The sequence below is a fragment of the Macaca thibetana genome, unplaced genomic scaffold (genome assembly GCF_024542745.1).
Source record: "Macaca thibetana thibetana isolate TM-01 unplaced genomic scaffold, ASM2454274v1 unplaced_scaffolds228, whole genome shotgun sequence".
Taxonomy (NCBI): domain Eukaryota; kingdom Metazoa; phylum Chordata; class Mammalia; order Primates; family Cercopithecidae; genus Macaca; species Macaca thibetana.
Genome location: NW_026089017.1, coordinates 15,701 through 37,921, shown reverse-complemented (window position 1 = coordinate 37,921; position 22,221 = coordinate 15,701). Strand labels below are relative to the sequence as shown.

General features: G+C 37.4%; 1 protein-coding gene across 1 annotated transcript; it reads right to left on the bottom strand.

The window, feature by feature from the left end:
* Window positions 1–4,302: 4,302 nt before the first annotated feature.
* Window positions 4,303–21,931, bottom strand: LOC126947398 (probable E3 ubiquitin-protein ligase HECTD2). The gene is made up of 3 exons (XM_050778059.1): window positions 21,794–21,931; window positions 7,965–8,094; window positions 4,303–4,821 (listed from the first exon to the last, which is right to left on the bottom strand). The coding sequence occupies exons 1-3, from the start codon at window positions 21,929–21,931 to the stop codon at window positions 4,748–4,750; spliced, it is 342 nt and encodes a 113-aa protein (XP_050634016.1). The 3' UTR covers window positions 4,303–4,747.
* Window positions 21,932–22,221: the final 290 nt, after the last annotated feature.

The window sequence follows — 22,221 nt, the reverse complement described above, 5'->3', positions numbered from 1 at the left end:
TACTATGCAGCCATAAAGAAGGATGAGTTCATGTCCTTTGCAGGGACATAGATGAAGCTGGAAACCATCATTCTCAGCAAACTAACACAGGAATAGAAAAGAAAACATTGCATGTTCTCACTCATAAGTGGGAGTTGAACAATGAGAACACATGGACACAGGAAGGGGAACATCACACCCCAGGACCTGTCAGTGAGTGGGGGACTAGGGAAGGGATAGCATTAGGAGAAATACGTAATGTAGATGACGGGTTGATGGGTGCAGGAAACCACCAAGGCACGTGTATAACTACGTAACAAACCTGCACGTTCTGCACATGTATCCCAGAACTTAAAGAAAAAAAAAAAAAAGAAAGAAGATGGCTTAAGTCAGTTGTTCCTAAGGTTTCAAAAAAGAACTTCAAGGTCTACCTCGGGGGAACGGTGCTGAATGAATAGTTTTACTCACAGCAACTCTACTTAATATAATTATGCTCTAATAAATTGTATTTTTTTAGAAGTGTTTTGTCACAATCAAAAACAAGAACAAGTTTAAAAACCACTAGAGTTTATATCATTTCTTAGATCACTTTCACCTCTACAACTATTCAAGAACAAAATGAAAAAGACTCATAAACCCACCAAAAAGTTTCAAAATTCTCTAACAGTGTGACCTAGATAACGGCCTGTAACAGAGAAATTCAGGAAGTATGGAAACTTACAATGTATATGTCATGTATTATAGAAAACTGATTTTTAATTATGAATTTCTGCCTTATAACATGGTATAAGAAAATATCTGAAAAAAACAACAACAAAAAACAAAACAACCAAAGAAAAAGAACAACCATCCAACCAAACTTGTTTTCTTTTTCTGGATCTACATTATGTCTATAAATTATTTTATACTGCCCCCAACAAAAGATGGAGTCTAATTCTCCCCCCTTTGAATATGAGCCAGCCTTAATGACTCCTTGCTAATCAACAAAAGTGGCAGAAGTGGAGCTGCATGAGTAGGTTATTGAAAGGCAATAACATTTGTGCTTGGCTCTCTCTTTTGAGATGTCTGTCCTTGGAATCCGTCACCATGCTGTGAGGATGACAAGAGCCACCTGAAAAGGCCATATGTAGGTGTTTCATCTAAGGTCCAAGCCTACAACCAGCATCAATCATCAGGCATGGAAGTGACCAAGCCTTCAGGTGATTCCAGCTCTCAGTATTCAAGCTGCCTCAACTAATGCTCAGGAGAACCAAGATGAGCTGTCCCCTCTGATCCCCATGCAAATTATGTATTTGTAAATAAAATAAACATTGCTGGTATTTTAAGCCACTAAATTTTAGGGAGGTTTATTATTATATACGCAATAGATACTGGAACATGTATAAACAGAAATCATGTAATCTCTCAGAATCTCATACTCCTTATCTGTTAAAGAAACAAATGGAGGTTTTTTGGGTTAAGATGGCAGACTGAGCACATTTTAATTCCTCCCAAAATTCCATTTAACTACAGTAAAAGGTTCTGTTGTTGTTTTAAAGATATAAGTCTATAAGGACAAACAGAAACAGGTGAAATAGCCGTAGCCTCAAAGGTAAAAAACTAGGAAGCAGAGATGTCAGTGAAAATTGGTTTAGTATCCCTGAGACAGCTAAATACAAGCCCCAATAAGGAAATCACAAAGTAACGATTTACACTGCAGAATTCTTAAAGGGCACAGAATCAGGAACTGGGAATATAAGGGGGAAGGCAAAAATAAGAACTATGGTAAAAACTGAATAAAAAGTTAGCTCCCTAGATCTCTTCCTTGCCACTACATGACTATCCCTCCTCCATCCCTACTCACGCAGAAGTCTGGAAATTCCTATTATTTGGAGAGAGTAAAACAGACGTGCTTTGGACTAGGGAATGCCAGACAGAGATGAGGTTATAAAAACTATACCAAGACACAGTAGCAGTAAACAACTAATTGCTTAATACTAAGTGACTGACCAGTCAAAAGAGACTCCCAATCTCCTTCTCCCCGCAAACGGAATACTTACCCTGCCCTTCCCTCAGACAGAAGACACATTCATGGGGAATCTGATTAGGCTAAGAAGAAATAACTAAAGATACGGACATCAGGGTTCCTCAATCAACAGGCCACCCAAATAGCCTCATAATAAAGCTTATGGTCAACAAATCTTATTTATGCCTCACCTTCCAATCATCCATCTTGGTTCCCTCATTAACCATGAGCAGAAAATCAAAGACTACCAAACTTCTAATGACAGCCTCCAATATGGAGGACAGAGACCAAAACAAAGAGACAAAAGCAACATGGAGGAATCAGAAACCATGCAGGGAGAAGAAAAAAAGAATTTTAAACCTATTACTAGCTTTCTCAGAGGAATAAAAGAGAGTACAACCATGAAATAAAAGGGTACTATAAAAAAGAAAGATTCAGTGGGGAAAAATTCTTCACAATTAAAGGCATAATAGAAGTAAGATACTCAGTAGAAGAGTTTTGAGAAAATTTCCTAAATCATAAAGCAAAAGAGAAGAGAAATACAAGTAAAAAAGAAAATTAAGAGTCCAGAAAGTCTGGCTTTTGAATAACAGGAGATCCAGAAAGAAAGGATAGAAAAAACAGAGGATCATCATCAACAAAATAATTCAAGAAACTTTTCTGGGATTTAAGGACATGAAGCTGCTAGACCAAGTATACAGCACAAGGGATGAATACAAACCCACACCAAGGCACAACGCTGTGCAATTTCAAAACTTCCAAGACAAGAGATGGCTCGACAAGCTTCCAGAGAGACAGAGACAGAGGTAGACAGACCTCTAATTCAAAGGAACAGGAATCACGGTGGTCTGAGGTGGGAGCTACACTCCATACAGACTGAAACTGAGTGGCCTGAAATTTAACAATGTTGATACTTGTCATCACCAAGACCCTGACTGCCTCTGTACTCTTTTTAAACTGAAGACAGAATGTACAGGTGAGCCTACTTCTTATTCCTGGCTTGCCAGGGTGGGGGGGGGGGGGGTCAAGAAGTCCCTGTTCTCCTCTTCTTTCTCTGCTGACTCAGCTAATGACACTCAGGTTACCTCACAGATTGAAGCTACAGTGCTTTTGACAGTTGGAGGAGTCTTTCTGACAGACATCTAATAGTCTCAACTGCAGCTCTGCCACACGTCCCAAGAGGTGTCCTTTGTTCCTGAGGACTCATTCATACAGAGGGAACTATAAAAAAGGGAACAATAGTCAACCTCTGGACAGAAGGGTGGGGCAATGTGATAGGGTTGGGCTCCCTGGGGCTTTTATAGTGCCAGTACTGCTCTTGAGTGCTGAGTTCTTGGGTTTCAATTTTATTATTAAATGTTGATTATAGTCTTCTGCATGTATAACACATTTTGGATTTTTAAAATGTGTGCCATCAGTTGCTAAGAGTAATGTTCCTGCCCCATGATAATATCTTCCTCCACAACTAAACTGCTCATCTATATACATTGTCATAACATGTACTGAACTTCCTAAGATACAGAATTAAATACTTTTTAAATGCTTTCATCCATATCTTTACAACTTCCTCAGGTAGCTTCTTTATTATCCAGTTTTACAGATGAGAAAATAAGCACAGAGAGGTTAAATAAATTTTCTAGGATTGTACAGTTTGTATGTTACAGAGCCAGAATTCAAACCCAGCCTGAGAAGCTACAAAACTCATGTTATTCCCACTATTGAATGATGCCAAACCTTATACTATGTATAAAAACAAATACTAAAATGGAAAACTAAATTAACATGGGTGTAGGAGCCATTAAACTATAAGATGTCCAAAAAAAAAAAAAAAAAAGAACAACAACAACAAAAAATTCAGCAAGCATCAAGCAAAATCAATATAGTGGAAAATTAACCATTTAAATAATAAAACTTAGGTGTAAAATGACACTTTATGACTCACCATGCCCAATTTCCTCATTCTATAAATGTTTTGACACAATAAAAAACAAGAGGGCGAAGTTATCTGTTTAAGATCACATTGGCAGTTATAGGTAGTAGTTGAGCCAAAGACTCGGTTCTTAACTGACAATGTGTGAGTACCAGCCAGGTAATAATAAATGAGATACAAGTTGAAGGATCCCTGTATTAGTTTAGTACTTTGGTGCTGCTTATGACTACTTCGTAGTGGCAGGCAGCTGAAACAAGGAAAGACCAGAATGGATTAGTCATAACAAGTGGTTTTTACACTATTGTCTATAGGATGACTTTCTGAACATTTGGCAAAAAATAAAATTGAAGGTGGGAGAGAGAAAGGAAAAAAAAAAAGACAGGAAAAAAAAGTCTGACTCACAGGACTTTAGCCATCAGAGCCAAATAAGGCAAATACATTCATTAGATTTTAGAGATGTGCTTTTTACTAAGTTCAATGATGTGTGTTTGTCAAACTGTGATAAAAGCAGGGGCGAAATGTTCTTTTATGAGCCTAGTTATAAAAATACTCGAAAGTCCCCTCTCTATAAAGTTATCTTTAGTGAAATAGATGTCTTAATTTGGACATAAATTACACAATTTATTACAGCCTTGAGATCGGTTTAACATTCCAACAGGGTAAACATGCCAGAAACCCAGAAAAAGTGCCTCCCATTCATTACCTCATTCAGTAAATTATTAACTAAGTATAGACTACATGTACCATGAATGCTAGGTCCTGGAAACAAACAGATGGATTCAAACTCAAGGAGACTGTACATGCATTTACTCCTGGACCCAACAACCCCACTTCTAGAAATATCCTATAGATATACCTGCAGATGAACAAAGCAACGTATGTACAGAGTCATTCATTATGGTATTATCTGCAATAACAAAATAATGGACACAAATCACTTATTTTAATAGGGATCTGAGTAAATAAATCCAGTTTACTTACTCTAATACAATGTACATCCAATACAATGGAATATATTTGTAAAAAATAATAAAGAAATTTTCTATGTACTGATACAGAAAGATATCTAGAATACATGAACTGGACAAAAAGCAAGGTTCTGGACAATGCATACATAGTTACCCACCAAAGGTGGAAAATGATATATAAATAAATATAAATATTTATTTATATTTGTTTGCATTTGCCTGAAAAACCACAGGAAAGAATACAAGAGACAACAGAAAAGAGAGTGAAAGTGAGATGTCTGAAACATATTTATTTTTATAGTTTTGATTTTTGAAACACATAGATGTGTTACCTAGTCAATAAAAAGTTATCTTTAATATAAAAAAGAAAAAATTACTCTTCCCATAGGAAGAGTTAAGAAAAGTCAAATCCAAGTTACCCACTCTGACCTAGCGAAAGATCTTAGAGATTTAGTCTAAAACCAGTTCATTCTTTAAGGAAACCTGTAGATGGAGTTATTTGGGACTTGAAAATACCTCTTCTAAGGTAGGAATCCTTATGTGGCAAGTCCTTTGCTTTCCGCAAATAACAAGCCCTGTGCTAGGTTTCTTCTAACACTTGCCCTTCAAGTTGCTCTTAGAGAAAATGTGAAACTCTGGGGTACTTGACCTGTGAAGATCACAGGACTCAAACACAGATCCAATTGCAATTTCAGCTGCAGACCACTTGTTCTTCCCTGGCTACTTCAGAGTGACAAAGATCATAGTATGCTTTTCTCCAGGGTGTGTAAAAACTACAGAATTCATTAGGTCATATCAAGGTTCTACTAAACTCATGAAATGGGCTGAGCTGGCTATGAGCTTGCTCTCAAGGTAAATGTCAGAGTTCATAGCTACTCTTTTCTGAACTACCTAGACTGGAAAGACATTTTTGAAAGTTTGGGGAAGAATTGCTTCATTTCTTTTAAAGATATTCTGTGCTACTTAAAAATGTTTCAATTAAGTGTGAAAGGGGCATCATAACTTTAGAAAGGAAGACACAAGAGAGTAAGGGACGATGTAGTGCTAACTTTCTCTCCTCTATCACTTATCATCCAGGTTGTTTCTCTGAAGAGATATCATCACTAGCAGCTGTTACAGTAGGTAAAACTCCTACACTTCTCACGTATTTCTAAAAGGACAGCCAATTTGACAGGCATACCTAGTCATGTGATCCACAGGGAGGAAAGGCATTCCTCAGCTGTTAGGTGAACCCACGCTGGGTTTTTGCAGTTTCCCTAATACCAGTTGATCAGACAGGGAAACAAGCTGTTAGAGAAACCCAGCATAGGTCCTGCTACCAGAGAAGAGGGAGGAAAATTATAATAACTGCCAAAAATGAGGCATCTTTGAGGAAACAATCTTATTGGAAAGTAAGAGAAGCTTCCCAAAACATCAAGGAACTATAAACATGCTTACATTTGGAAGATGTAGTCTAACTTTCTATTCACTGAAAGAATTACTTCTGCAGTGCCCCTAACAGATAAACTCCATGTCACAACTGAATTCAGGTGGCATCCAGATAGAACAGCTAGGAAAATTCAGTACCAGGAGTTCTAATAAGATAGAGGAAGTCTGCTAAAAGATCTGCTCATCTAGAGTCAGAGTCATTTATGCAGATACCCCAAGTTCAAGTTGGGGGTAAGTCCAGATTCCACAAGACAGGCGCAGATGAGAGGGAAGCAGACATTGATGGAAGCTCAAATAAGTGGACCATATTAAGAGTCAATATGGCCACTCAAAAAACTTGTAGGCATATGAGTTGGCAAACTGACTTCAGAGATCAAGACATTAGTATAGAAGGAATGGAGTAGATGGAAATCAGAGTGTGAACTCAAAGGTGCCTCCTTAGGGCAATATTGGCGTGATGGAGGGGTGTGTGTGTGTGTGTGTGTGTGTGTGTGTGTGTGTGTATGCAAATAAATAAAAGAAAGAAGTTATTAAAAGCAAATGTTCAAAAATGAGGCAATATAAATACTAACCTATAAGAATGTAGAACAGGTCTAGCACTGGCTTAGAATGTCAAACAGAAAATCTCTGTGCAAGAATAATTTATACCACATGCAGCTTATGGACACGGGTAATTTACCAGAAAATATGTCTTTAAATATTTCTAGGTTTGTTTTGCTTGGTTAGGGTGTGAGGGGCATTTAAGCCTTTGAAGGTTTGTTTTGTCTTGTTACAAGGTGAGGGGAACTTAGAAGTATTTAAGTAATGTACATTTCCTGTGATAAAACAATATAGAGTTACATAAGAAACATTAATAATATACACACAATTCTACCTCCCTGAGGAACCCATTAACAGATTGGTGAGCACCCTTCTACGCTCAAAGTACAAAAGGTTTCCCTGCACTTGAAAACGTTGGATTCATATTCTACCTATAATGATGTAACTTACTTTTTTCAATTTACAATGTATTATGGGCATTTCTCCTAGTCACTTTACATACATATCATATTTTTATTAATAGAAGCATAATATTTGCAGTACAGATTAACATAATTTAGCTAACTAATACAGATTGCTTCAAATATCACTACTATAAATAATGTACATTTTTTCCATTTATCTTTTTACCTATGTTACATCTTTATAATATCTATAAGCTTTTCCATTCAAACTACCTTTTAGTCTTTAGATAACAGTTTTATAGCTTTCTCCAAATAGATTTACACATTTCCTTTTAGGTTTATTTCTAAGTATTTCATATATTTTCCATAAAGTCTTCTTATTGATTACTGCTCAAATATGGGATATCCATTAAATATTTGAATATATACATTTATATAATATAGAAAATATATATGTACATTATTTTATTTATAATGTAGCCACCTCTCTAATCAAAGTTGCTTATTACTCATGAGTTTTGTATTTCATTCTCTTACTCTAGGTAACATTCACCTAAAAATAAAGATTTTGCTGCTTCTGGTAAATACATATACAGCTTCTTTTTGTTGTATTAACTAGACCTATCAGAACAATGCTGAATAATTAACATCTACTTTTTAAATAATTTAATGATATATGTTTAGCCAAAATATATTTAAAAATTATTTACCATTCTTGATGTTAGGGAAAACAAGATGTGCAGGTGAACTTCTGTTTTCAGCGGCTTCTTTCTTCGGGCTAATAGCTGAAATAAAACTGCTGAAAGTGGAAATTTGGCCTTTGGCTCCTCTGTCCAAACCCTAAAAACAGAAAAGTTAACATTGCAGTATACTTCCTACTACCTATAAATTATTTTATTGCAAAAATCACAAACATTTATAAGAGATTTTAATTTGATGACGAGTAGTCAATAGATAAAAACGTATATGAATTTGACTTACCTTTTCTAGGACTTAACTGTCTCATATATAAAACAGCCTTATTATCTATCCACTTACAAACTGAGAAGTTTGGAAATGGGAATAACAACAGTACCTATCTTATAGAGTTATTGTAAGATTTAACAGAGATAATGCATATAATTAGCGTTGGTTCTTGCACATTGCACACCCTCCATTAATGTTAACTACTATTTTAAGTATGCATTTAAATAATACTAATTTTGTGATCTCTATAAATATTATTTTTAATAAATAGCATGCATGTAATACCTTACAGGCTGATTCACTGAAGGCTATCCTCTCATTTGATGTAACTTTATAAGTTCAGGTAAAAAGATAACCCTTTAGAATTAATTTTTTTCTAAGCACTGTGATTGGGTATACCAGGATTTTTTTTTTAGAAGTAGTGCTAAGCACTTTGGGATCCTTAGGCACAGGTAACAGCAATCTTCTAAAACATGGAATCTATTCATTAACACACATCTTTCACAAAATAACAACCCTATAAAATTCATAGTACATATTTAATTAATCAGTACTTTGTAATTATATAAAAAATCTTTACACATACTTTGAAGCGCAAGATTAAGCTATAGAGCTGCCTCAGGGCTTATTCTCAGCTCTCTGAGATGTTTTTATGCTATGTTCCAATTTCCAGATGCTTAAGAGAATACAGTAGCTAACTTCTTTAACATCCACTTTTTAATTCCGAAGGTAACGTCTTCACTTTCACAGTAGAGGAAGAGTTTCTTTTTCATCTCCTCCTTCTTAATTTACCAGACTGATTGCCATTTACCTTTTCAGAATTCACTCATATAATATAGCAGAAGCATTTATGCTCACTAAATTCCCCCATTATCTTACAGTTAGGTAGAGCCATCTGATTCATTCTAATAGGCCACAAGTGGAAATGACACCTGTCATTTCTGAGTCCGAAAGTACCAATGCATTTAAGACTGGGGCAAAACTCTAGCTTTTCTCTATTTTCCTCAACTGGCAACCATCCAGGCTGAGTTGAGATGCTAGAGCATCTGTTAGCTTGGGTTCTTGAGTGACTATGTGAAACAGCCAATCCTGACCAATGTTAGACTATACCATTAGCAATAATAAACCTTAACAGTTTTCAAACACTGAAACTTGGGGCTAATTTGTAACTGCAGAATAGCCTATAACAACTTGTTTCTGAAGCTTTTTCCAGTGTTCACCATTTCTATAAAACCAATCATTCTTATTTGTTCTTGTAATTTATTTACATTGTTCCACTAAAATTATAATCATTCTAATATTGGCCCTTCACACTGGACTAGAAGTTCAACACAGAGCTTGTCATACAGTGAGTCTTGTGCATAGGTGCTATACTTTAAATTTACTTTTTAAAGAAAATATAAAAGAGCCCAAAGAAATAAATTTCAGATACTATACACATAGAATTAAAAAGTCTCTGGAATTAAGAGACTTTTAGAAATTAGCTAGCTCCTTTATTTCACAGAAAAGGAAAGTGGAACTGTCTGAGACTCACCTAAAGTGACCTAACAAGCAACAGTGATGTAATGGACACTAAATGGGAACCTGAGGGACACTTTCCTGAGTAAAGGAAAAACACATATGCATTTTTTTTTGGTGTGACATTTTTGGCTGTTCATAGATTTTATTGTAATTTGTTTTTGCTTGGTCCGTGATTCTTGGCTAGATTTCAGCTCAGTAATGTCTGGGTTAGTATTTCTGTGTTAGGAAACAAGTCATTTGTTGAGTACTTGTTATATACCTACTACTATAGTAGCCACTTTAATACATTATAACATTCCTATATGTATTTACACCCCATTTTATAGATGGGGAAATTGAATTTCCATGCCCATGTTCACAGAGCTGATAAATGGGAAGCCAGGATTCAAATTCCAGTTTGAATGACCATGAAATCTATATTCTTAACACTTACATTACAGTCTCTCACTATAGCAGCTGTCACTAATTAAGGGCTTAGCATGTGACAGTAGGTGTGTTGAACACATCAGCCTATTTTCACAACAACCCTTCATGGTTGATGTAATCTCTACTTTTATAGATGTATGTTGAGTTAAATTTAATCTCTTTAGGAGCAATTCACGTAACCAGAGAATATTACATAAGCAGAACAACTAAATGTACTTTAGGGAAACTTCTGATGTCCTAAGCCATCTGGGAAAGACTTTAACATTTTCTTTTCTTTTCTTCCCCCTTCCTTCACCTCTTCTTAATAAAAGAGGTCTCAAAGAATATTGCTTAGTTCACTTGTGGGATCTCCAAATAATAAAAACTAAGAATTCAATTAACAGTTATTCAACAACTATCAGTTCTAATGTCTAGTGGATTTATAGAGTCTCAAAGATAAGAGAAAAAATTGAAAAGAGAGGTAAGACAGTGATACACAGTATCTTTCTATAAAATAGTCAGTAAATTATGTAATTTGCATAATATTGGTAAATTAAAGCAATTTGTTCAAGTACACAAAACTAGTGTATTGATTAGGAAAATGAAATCTAAACAGGTTACATATTTGAAAAAGTAAATCATTCCTTATTATATATATTAGGATGCTTAAATAAGAATTTTATTAACAACTGGGGCTAAGTTTGCTTATTTGTATATTTTGTTCTCTCAGAAAATCTTAATAATAGGGGGAACAAATGCCAAATTGGACACACGAATTTGACAGTTATAAGAAAGTAACCAATTTGTAAAAGAAGGTTAGTCATGCTTGTATAATAAATGGTCCCTCCTTTGTTAACTTTGCTGTAAATATCTACAATAATTTAACATATAGAGGGCATTTTTTCACTGACAACTGTCATGAATGTTATCTAAGACTAAGCAACAGTAGGATTTAGGGAGCAGTGTAGTTGGAATATAGAATCAGAAAGGGAGAAAGGTCCAGCAAGATATGACTGGGAAGGTAGGTAGTGGCCATGTTATGAGGCCTTCAGGCTACAGAGTATAGATTCTATCCTGCACAGAGATAGAGAAAAATCATTGAGCACTTCTAAGCAAGAAATGACAAGATCATATCTGTATTTTAGAAAAAAATCACTATGGTAGCAGTCTAGGGAATAGAATAAAGGGTAGAAATACTGGAAGCTAAACCAGGCCTACTGGAAGAAATGAAATTTGAATGGAGATAGTAATAATAGGGAATGAAGAGGAATGACAGCCTGGGCCAGAAATGACCAAACTGTTAACAGCTATTTCAAGTGTAAGTCTGAAGCATAATGAGAATGAACAAACCCTACCATAAATTATAAAGTAAATGAAATAAACATTGTAAAAAGGTTTCTTCAAATTTCAGAAGAATAGGCATATTTTGACACCTCACTGTACAGAAGAAAGCATCTTTGAAGAAAATTCTAGACAGGGTTATATCAACATGATTTGTGAGTAACTGCAAAAGGAACCAATGCTCACTAGGCAAAAGTATGCTTTGCATGACAAAATAATGAATTTTTATAACAGGGTTATTGTAATATAGCAACAGAAAACCTGTAACAAGTTTGTCCAACCCACAGCCCCCAGGGTGCATGCAGCCCAGGATGGCTTTGAATGCAGCCCAACACAAATTCGTAAACTTTCTTAAAACATTATAAATTTTTGTGTGTGATTTTTTTTTTTTTTTTAGCTCATCAGCCATTGTTTGTGTTAGTGTATTTTATGTGTGACACAAGACAATTCTTCCAATGTGACCCAGGGAAGCCAAAAGATTGGACACACCTGACAATATAAGGACAGAACTGTGGGAAATATTGGGATGTATGTTATGAGCTGGAAAAGGAGATTAAGAATGAATGACCAAAGAGATAAGAAATCGAGAAGAAAGTGATGTGTTAAAAATAAGGGAGGATAAAGTTTCAAGAAAAGAAAAAAAAAGGTCAATAATCTTAAATAATGAAGAGTGGTTAGGTCTAAAATGTGCCTAACTGAAATGGGGCAACTATGAAATCTTGAGGACAGCTGAGACAACAGATTCAGGGTAATAGTGGTGGCAGGGACTATACCAAAAAAACTGACAAATGAATGGGAAGTTAGAAAATGAAAGCAATGAGCAAGGATGACTCAGAAGCTTTACTGAAGGGGAAAAAAGCCTGAGGGGGTTAGAATGCAAAGGTTGAGGGAAGATCTACTATGTGCATTACCATGGTTGCCATCTAATGTTCCCTTCTATTTAAATTGCCCCACTCGTGGTCCCCATAGCATTGCTGTTATTCTTTGTGCAGGAATGGCTGTGGACTAGAGCAGAGGTAGGCACTCAACTAAGAGGTAGCCCATCTGCAATTAGGGTAGCCACGTATTAGCTGGCTTGGCATGATGGACACTGATGCTTCCTAGTAAGTCAACCAGAGGTCTTTCGAGATTTTAGACAGAGGAATATAGAAAAGACTGACCAGCTAAAAGAGAATAGCAGAGGCACAAAAAACAGCCAGTCTCTGTTCCTGTTTGTTTTCTGCTTCCAATCTATGTGCCTCATTTCAATAAATTCTCTTTTGCCAAAAGGAGGCTGATTTTCTTTCTCTCTCTCCCTCTCCCCCTTCCCTCCCTCCCTCCCTCCCTCTCCTCTCTCTCTCTCTCTCTCTCTCTCTCTCTCTTTCTTTCCTTTTGAGATGTAGTTTCACTCTGTCGCCCAGTCTGGAGTGCAGAGGCACAATCTTGGCTCACTGCAACCTCCGCCTCCTAGGTTCCAGTGATTCTCCTGCCGCAGCCTCCTGAGCAGCCGGGATTATAGGCGCACACCACCATGCCCGGCTAATTTTTTTTTTTTTTTTTTTTTGTGTATTTTTAGTAGAGATGGGGTTTCACCATGTTGGTCCGGCTGGTCTTGAACTCCTGACCTCATGATCTGCCTGCCTCAGCCTCCCAAAGTGCTGGGATTACAAGTGTGAGCCACTGAGCCCAGCCTGATTTTCTTTTTTTTTGTAATCATAAAAGCTTAAACAACATAATAAAAATTCCTTGGTCTAATAAGTCTCTTGTTTGTAAAATAATTGTGCTCTTGACACATTATACTTGAGATGACATGAAATTAATCATAGATACTTTCACACATTGATAGAATAATAAAAGTAAATTCTCAAAACACCAGTTGCCCCACATCAGCTTATACAAAAGAAATCTTACAACCTAACACTTCCATGAGAAAAAAAAGGGCATCATTTTGTGCAATGGCAAAATAATTAATATTAGAGAATCAAATCAAGAAGTTATTGGGTATTAATATGACATCAAAAACTCCAGACTAAATTAAATGTTAAAGAACATTACTTTACAAACCTTCTGAAATTTGGACCACAGCTATTACATGTGGCTTCGTGAGTTTTGTAAATGTTATCTATGAGTCCTACAGAAGAACACTAAAGATGATGGCCTGGAATGTGGCCAGCCTACAGTGGGCTGGGGGTGTTGAGGAATAGATAGTAGCAGGATACTCAACCAGCTGTTCCAGATTGAAGATAAGTACAAAAATAGAGAACACAGGGAAAAACACTAAGAATTCTTTGAGGGAAAAAAATACTCAAAATATTTCAACCTGGCATAATAAATAATAGACCTGATTCTCTAGGCAGAGGCTGACCATACATTTATTAAACTAGAATTCAGTAAACGTTGCAAACAGCAGAAAAATGTAGTAATTACAAGAACTAATCAAAAATCTTATTTCACAAGTACCTAATGTGGGCTTCAATGGTCTTTTTGATGATATAATCACATAGATTATATGTAATAATCTCAAGATATTTAAATGGACAAATACTTAAAGAGTACCTGTTCTGCTATTAACATATAGTTAAATATTTTCAACCTTATTTTAAATTTTATTTGAATACATGAGTTCCTACTTTCAACCTCTACTGAGGAAGAGACTGAATCTTAAATTTCCAATTTCTTCATCATATTTTTCTACCAATGCTAGTAAGAATAACCATGGTTTTCCATGATCACTTCTGAATTGACTAACAAGTGCTTCTATATTTAAAATTCTGGTAAAATTTACTTTGATCATCCTCTATACTCCAAAAGTTGCCTTAGAAGATCAACATTTTTCTTCCCATTCTAACCCAATCTTTGAAAAAAACGAGTAAGTGCTGGCTGTTCCATCATGAAATGCTTTAAAAGCCATATCTCACTATCTTAGTTTCTGAATTAAAATACTTTAAATTGAAACGTCTATGTCTATAAAATTCACCTTTTAGTCTCAATGAGTCCAGAATCTGTGATGCATATAAAAACTACTTTTTCAAAAGAATGAGTAGCTTCCTAAGATACTGAACAAAGGTTATGATGACCAAAAAACTGATAAACGCATATTTATAGGTTTCAAGTTAAAATAGAAAAACATTTAAGATACCCTGTTTTACCAATTTTTAATAAACTGACCTAAACTACCAATCAGAGCCATCCTGGAGCCAATGATATAATTTAGAGTCTACAAAGAGACTATTTTAGGCCCTGATCCTGGGTAAAGATATTTTGTTTCTCTTTTGTATGCTTTTTCACAGTTCCCTATTAGGATGGTAGGTTATAAAACTCATGAAATGCTAACTTTGTTCTACCATCCTTCTACTAAGATATGAAAACTCAGCTACTTTCAAGGTGGAAAGTTCCCTACCAACCAAAAAAAAAGCACCAGCCCAAGTGGAATTGGTTTAAGTGATATAAATCATATCTTTAAATGGAGACTAGGAAATAAGGATGTGGATTCTGAAACAAAATTTTGTCACACACATACACACAAATCAACGCAATTGATCATATAGATGACTGAAAATTAGCCCTACAAACGTTAGTCCTGAAGCTCAGAAATTTCAGTTCATTTATCATTAGGAAGGCAAGGTGGCATCAGAGATTTTATTCATTTATTTTATAATATAAGAAAATATTAAAAATACATGAATACATTATGCTTAAACAGTAAAATATTACTTTTTAAATGCGCATTTTGATCCAGTCAAAATTCCTCAACCAATTAAGAGTCTGGTTCTTTTTTTAACAAAAACATCTAGAACAAAACCAAGTTACTTTGAAATATATTAAGCAGACTCAAATTTCAGACCGATTTTTCAATTCAGCTGAATTGGTAAAATCTCAATAACTTCTATTTTCAAAAGGCACATTCATTTAATTATTCATTTCAAAAAAATGTTTTCTGATGGCTCACTAGAATGTCACACAGATATCCTCCAAGTTACAGATATCAACTTAAAAACAAGTAGTTATTCATATAGCTCATCAGTATAACATTTTACCACTCAAGAAGGGATTCTTCAGTCAGAGTTAACTATAAAACTATAAAAAAAAAATGGAGAAAAAAATAGGGAAATCAAACAGGGCCTCACACTTGATATAGAAGGCTGTGAAGGAAAGTACCAAATCCACAGGACAGGAGTAGAGTAGAAAGGGCTGGCTGGCTTACAAACAGCTTTTCAGCTACAGATGTTGCTTTGTAAACACAATCATGTGTTGCTTAACAATGGGGATATTTCCTGAGAAATGCTTCATTAGGCAACTTTGTAGGTGTGCAAACATCACAGAGTATACTTATACAAATCTAGATAGTACAGCTCACTACACACCTAGATTATATGATATAGTCTATTGCTCATAGGATACAAACACCTATAGAGCATGTTACCATGCTGAATACTGTAGACAACTGTAACACTAAGTATGCATCTAAACATATTTAAACAGAAAAGGCATTAGACCACCTTCAGATTATGTGATCTGTCATTGACTGGGACATTGTTATATGACACATGACTTTAATAATCTCATCTAACACTGAGTGCTTACTTTGTACAAGGTGTTTTTCTAAATGTTTTATGTGTATTAATTTAGACTTCATTTCTACCTTATGAAGTAGGTTCAATTATTATTTTCCCCATTTTATAGATGGAGAGTTACAAACAGCAAAGCAGAATCATACTTGACTTTTTTGGAGGTTCTCTGGCTCAGAATTTATAATAACCGCTTTTCTCCAATTGTTAAATATAGTTATAAATTATTTGTGTCCTAATGGGTTATTCATGAAGGGGAAAATAAGCAAGCACTACATTATGATTTTGTAGTTAAAAAAAAAGTTGACAAAGAGACTTTACAACCCACTCAAACTTAAGACATGGTGGGTATGTATTTATACAGTCATAGCCCTCCCTTTTTTATGTATTAAGTCTCTTGGACTATTTTGCTTCAATCAGATTGATTTTACATATAATTTAATGATCTATTCATACCATAAACAAGCAATTAGATATCCTAGAACATATCTTTTCCATGATTGTTTCTATCTCCAGTAACAAAAATTTAAACAAATTTGTTACTGGGCGACAAGTTCTTTTTCAAACTAGAATTAATGCCATAGGTGCAGCTTCTTTGTACCACATGGCCCCTATTACCTATGACCACAGATACAGAGTGTTCAGAATTGGGCAAAGAATAGGAATCAGAAACATCTCCGTTACAAAGCAACCACTGTCCCTGACTAGCCATTTTACTCCTCAGCAAGGTACACATAACCTGACTCTCAGATTCCTTTTCTGTGAAGTGGGGAAAATATCTTCCTCACGGGGTTGTTGTGATTGCTTTTGGTTGCATTATTTAACTAAATAAAAGAATACAAAGCAAATGCTTCGCACAGAGTAGGCACTCAATAAGTAGCTATTATTGTTATACACACTTATTTTGTATATTTGTAATATCTGTAGTTTTCTTCAATTACTTATCATCACCATAGCGTTAATTCTTTCCCATCTCAACTCTTGTTTAGAGCATAATGAACAAAGGGCACAACATTTTCCATACAAGATTGTTCCAAATACCTAGCTGGGTATATTATTGTTAAGTACACATACGTACACACACACACACACACACACACACACACACACACACACACACACTCTTTCTCTCTCTAATTTGGAATGCTATTGACCTCATCTGGAAATCTCAGAGTCCTTTTCCTTTATTAATGCTTCTTCCCTTTCATTTCTGCTGTCTAGTTAGGTTCCACATGGTGTGTATGCTCTCATCCCTTACACTCTGTCCTGTGGCCACCACCTTAGTGGATGCACTCATTGCTTCAGGCATGAGCTACAAAGCTCTTTTCTTCACTTTCTTCCTCCTCCAGCTTAACTATACACTACCACTGATTTCATTATGTTGTTCCTCTATTTCAGAAATTCCAATAGCTTCCCACTAACCACAGGGAAAAAAAAAAAAAAAAAAAAAAAACTGTCTATGCTTCTCTGCCTAGTGATCTGGCTCCAGCCCCCATGCAATCTTTCTTACCTCCCACAAGTTCCCAGCATGCTTCCACTGGGCTCACTTTATTACTCACTAATTTTTCCTTTTAAGCCTTGCTCATGTTGTTTTCATCACTGGATTACTTTGCCCACTTTCTTCTGCCTATCCAAATCCTATCATTTTTCAATGGCCAGCCAGCTTAAATAATTACCTTTACTTCAAGGCCTTTCTTCATAGTTCTGCATACAGTGATCGCCTTTCTCTAATCTCCAATAGTACAAATTGTTTCTATGGCTCATTGTGGCTTTTACATATTGCTTTGCTTTTCATGTGTTAACCCTGCATACCCCGAGGCAGAGACCACTTTTTAAAACCTTGTCTTTTTGCATTTTCTGTAGCACCTAGTACAAAACTAAACATAAAAGATGTCCAATAACTGGCAGTTACATTTTGTCCCAGGGACTCCATCAACCCCATTTATACACACCTGATAAGCAAACTTCTCATTCTTGTTACTAAACTCCATCAAATCCTCTCCACACACATTATGCTCACCCTCAAGCTCTTCCTCTTGTCTTCTATTACAGGCTAACATCCCTTTAAAATTCTCAACTAATATCCTCCCATTTCTCTTCACCACCCTGACCTAAGTCAAATCTAGCTCTTTCTTGAACCCACTGTACTGGTACCCTATCCAGAGGGTTCTACCCCATGTAGAACCTCTCTCTTCTGTTCACCTGATTAGGCGCAGAAGTAAAAAGTCAAATTTGTCCTCACTGACACCGTTATTTCTGCCCCACCTCTGAGCATTTTCTTCTTTCTCATTCACCACTTTTTAAACATCTGCAATACATCAATAACTAATTTATAATATTCCACTCCAATCCATCAACCTCAGTAAATTTAATATTCATATTATCAGCCCTTCATATTCATACACTACTTCAAATTCTTTATTTTGCTTGGCTCCATGGACTTGCATCACCTCTCCACAGCAGCAAGGCCAAGACCCAAACACTGAAAGTCTCTGAGGGCTCTATCTTGAGCCTCTTGTGCATCTCCAACTGGAACCACTTTCACTGCCATTTCTTTCAATTCCCCACCATGCCTGATTTCTGCTGTCTCTCGTTCACTTAATCCATACCTTGTCACAAGTTCATTTCAAATGCTGCTCCACAAACTAAGTAGATTTGGGAGATGGTAATTTAAAAATACAGATTCCTACACCTCGCCCATGGAGCTTTTAATTCGGTATATAGAGTGTCAAGTTTCAATCTTGGTATACCCGGGGAATTAAATTAAAAAAAAGATGCCTGAGCAACATCACCAGAAATTCTGATTTAACAAGCCTGCATTTGGGTCTGGATAATGATAGCGTTAAAAGTTCCTCAGTTAATTCTACTGTGCATCTAAGGTTGAAAACCGGTGCTCTAGGGTGAGATGTAGGAATGAGGACTTTAACATGCTACCAAGGTAACTCTGCGGTCAGTCAGGCTTGAAACCACTGTGTTAGGCACCTCCTCACTAGCTGGAATGGACTTCCTTCATGCTTAGATGGTCTTAGGATAAAACACTTTACGGCTGTCCTTTCCAGCATTCTTTCTCCCACCCCCCGTACCTGTCTGTAAACATACACGATACAGCCTAACTCTTCAACTTTAATTAGGGTCACTGTAAACTGACCTTCTATTTATTTATAATATTTATATTATTTTATTCATATATATTCATTTACAAATGTGACACAATGGTTTTCTGAAAAAGCCACTATTGTAGGATCACAAATTGAGTCACAGACACAAACTAGACAGGTAGAACCATTAGGCTGGGGCAAAAAGGAAGAATAACTGGAATGTCTCAAAGAAAAAGTTATTAATGACAATTAGGTTCATAAGCAAACCTCTAGGAGCTCTGTTTAATCTATAGGAGGTTGAAAAACAACTCAAGAGGCCATAAGCTGTATTTCCCTGCCCACCTACCTCACACACCAAGATCTCCTTCTCCTCCCCACACATACCACGGCCTTCCTAACCGCTGTGAAAGTCAATCACCACCCCAGTTCTCCTGGATTTCTTATCCTTTGGATGGACTAAGGACCAAGCATAGATTTTCTACATTTAAGCTTTTCACTGCTATAGCTCTGAATTCTAGCTTTGAAGTCTCTCTTTGACAAACACACACACACATTCTGCCACAGATCCTGTCATAAATTCTGTTAAAAAAAACCTGTCATAAAAAAATCAATGGTACTGACTCTGAAAGACTTTATAAGGCACAAGCAAGGCTGAGGCAGGAGAATGGCTTGAACACGAGAGGCGGAGATTGCACTGAGCCGAGATCGCGCCACTGCACTCCAGCCTGACGACAGAGCAAGATTCCGTCTCAAACAAAACAAAACAAAACAAAAAAAAAAACCCTCAAGTTTTTTCATATTTATCCTTATCCTCTTCTATTCCAACTTATATCTTTTCAAAGTTTAATTCAAGATTTTTTTTCTTGAATATATTCTTCTCTTTGTCTAGTAGTACAAGTCCATAATCCTCTATTTACAATTTCAAAGTCCTATAAATTTCTTGAAACTGAAATGTTTTTGCAACTCATTTGGTGCCAAAAACATGCACCTGATCTGAACTGACATGACGCTACTTTTTTCCCTTTAGCATGAACACATACATTTCACTGCAGTTATTAATATGCTTGATTAGAGAGAACTGGCTAGGACCTTACTGTGGGTATTAAATAATATATGATATATGTACCTAATTACCTTTCTAAAATCTGAAAAACTTGAAATCCCAAAGCAGACTGTAGACTTGTATCGACACTTGCAAATTTTTATTCCAAAACGGCAATTTTTCAGTTACACTGAGATAAATAGGTTTTTGGGAGAGCGTTTGCTTGAGGACCTAAACCCACTCATTTAACTGTTTCTATAAGTACATACATTTACTGTTTTAAACAACCAACATATAAAGGAACTGCTGTAATTCTGTGAGTTGGACTTCCTATACAAAATCTGAAAACCTAGGGTACCAGCAGCAGGAACCAGATCTCCAAGCTGCTGGGTGACAAATTTCTTCAAAGCATTTCCCAGGGTAATCCCTAACCCTAGCTCCAATCTACCAATCAATTGTAACTACGCTTTTAAATGTGTATCATTACTGTTCACAATTTGCTGCATCGATTTAAAGAGCTTGTTTTAACAATTTCCAGTTATCAGGGCCCTCAGACATTTTTGAAAAACCTACCGAATCCAAAAATTATTCCTAACACCAATACAGTACTTAACGAAGAGTGAGCTATTTTAGTAAGTTCTTAGTCATTTAAGAGGGAGGTTTTTAAGAAATGAATTGCAAGTAGGAAAAAATAAAATGTATAATGTTCACTAAACTTTTACTATTTTGTCACACACAGCTGCTTGACAAGTCATGATCTTTAAATATATCAAAGTAAACTTTCAAAAAGTACTTAAATATTATGTCAAAATAAAAAATTGCAAAAGCCGAGTTTTTTTTTTTTCTTTGATTGTGCTTCGAATTAACCAGTCACAACCACCAGTAAAAATAGGGAAAGAGGGGGAGGGGGGACTGTCCCATGACATCATCTGGCAATATGTAGTTTGAAGCCTGAGAGCGCTCTCCAAATAACCCTTACGAAGATACAGCTGGGAAATCATCCCTGTTAAGCTTAGATAACTTGGGTTTAAATAAAAGGTTCAAAAAGCCTCCCCCCACCTGAGTCACATGTCTGTACCATATGAAAAATAAAACCATTACTGATGCATCTACCTCCCACTACCCTGACAGCAACGGAAAGGTCACAATTAAGTGGAAACTCGCCGCACAGCCTGTTTAATCTGAAGGGGGAAGGGAAAGAAACGCGAAGAAAAGGACAAAAATCCGCGCGCCTCCAGGGCAGGCAGGCACCTCCGTGGAAAACCCACTCCCGCCTGCTGACACCTATGCTCATCCAACAGATCATGCCGACTCAAGATGCAGGTAATTCTCTTAGATAAAGTGGGGGCCCAAGCCCCAGAAAATAACGCAAACATCCAGCGGAACCGACCACCCCCAACATTTCCCGAGGGTGGAAGATGTAGCTCGCGAAGTGTTCTGGGCTGCCCACGAGGCACAACTCTTTCATTTCTGCCCAAGGAAGGGCGGCCTGGGTGCCTCTCCCTGGAGTGCCAGGGGGTGCCCAGGGGAGACGCGGGCCTCCTGGCGGCCCTCGCCCGTCCGCCGTCCCTCCTGACTCCCGCCGTCGGGGCGCCAGGCGGCCCCGGCCCACCACCTACCGCGGTCGCGCCGGCGCCAGCCGATACGATGGGCGGCAGCTTCTCGCGCTCCGGCTCCTTCCCTTTCCTCTCCTCAGGCGCGGCCGCCGCCACCACCAGCGGAGTGGCGGGCGAGGGTACCCGACCCGCCTCACTCATGTCGGGGGCCGGGCGGCGGGAGCGCCAGGCGGCGGCGGCAGCCTCAGTGCTGCTGGGGGGCTGGCGCTGCTGCTGCCGCCGCGGCCGCGAGAGGGCTCTGGGCTGCAGCTTCTAGCTGCCGCCGCCGCCGCCGCCGCCGCCACTCCGCCCCCGCCCGCGCCCGCGCCTCTGCGCGCGAGCCCGAGGCCGCGCGACCCCGCCGGCCGCCCCCGCGCGCGCCAGGCCCGCGGACACGGCTCCCCACAGCTACCACAGGTGTCTTGCTCCCGCCTCCCCCGCCCGCCCGGGGC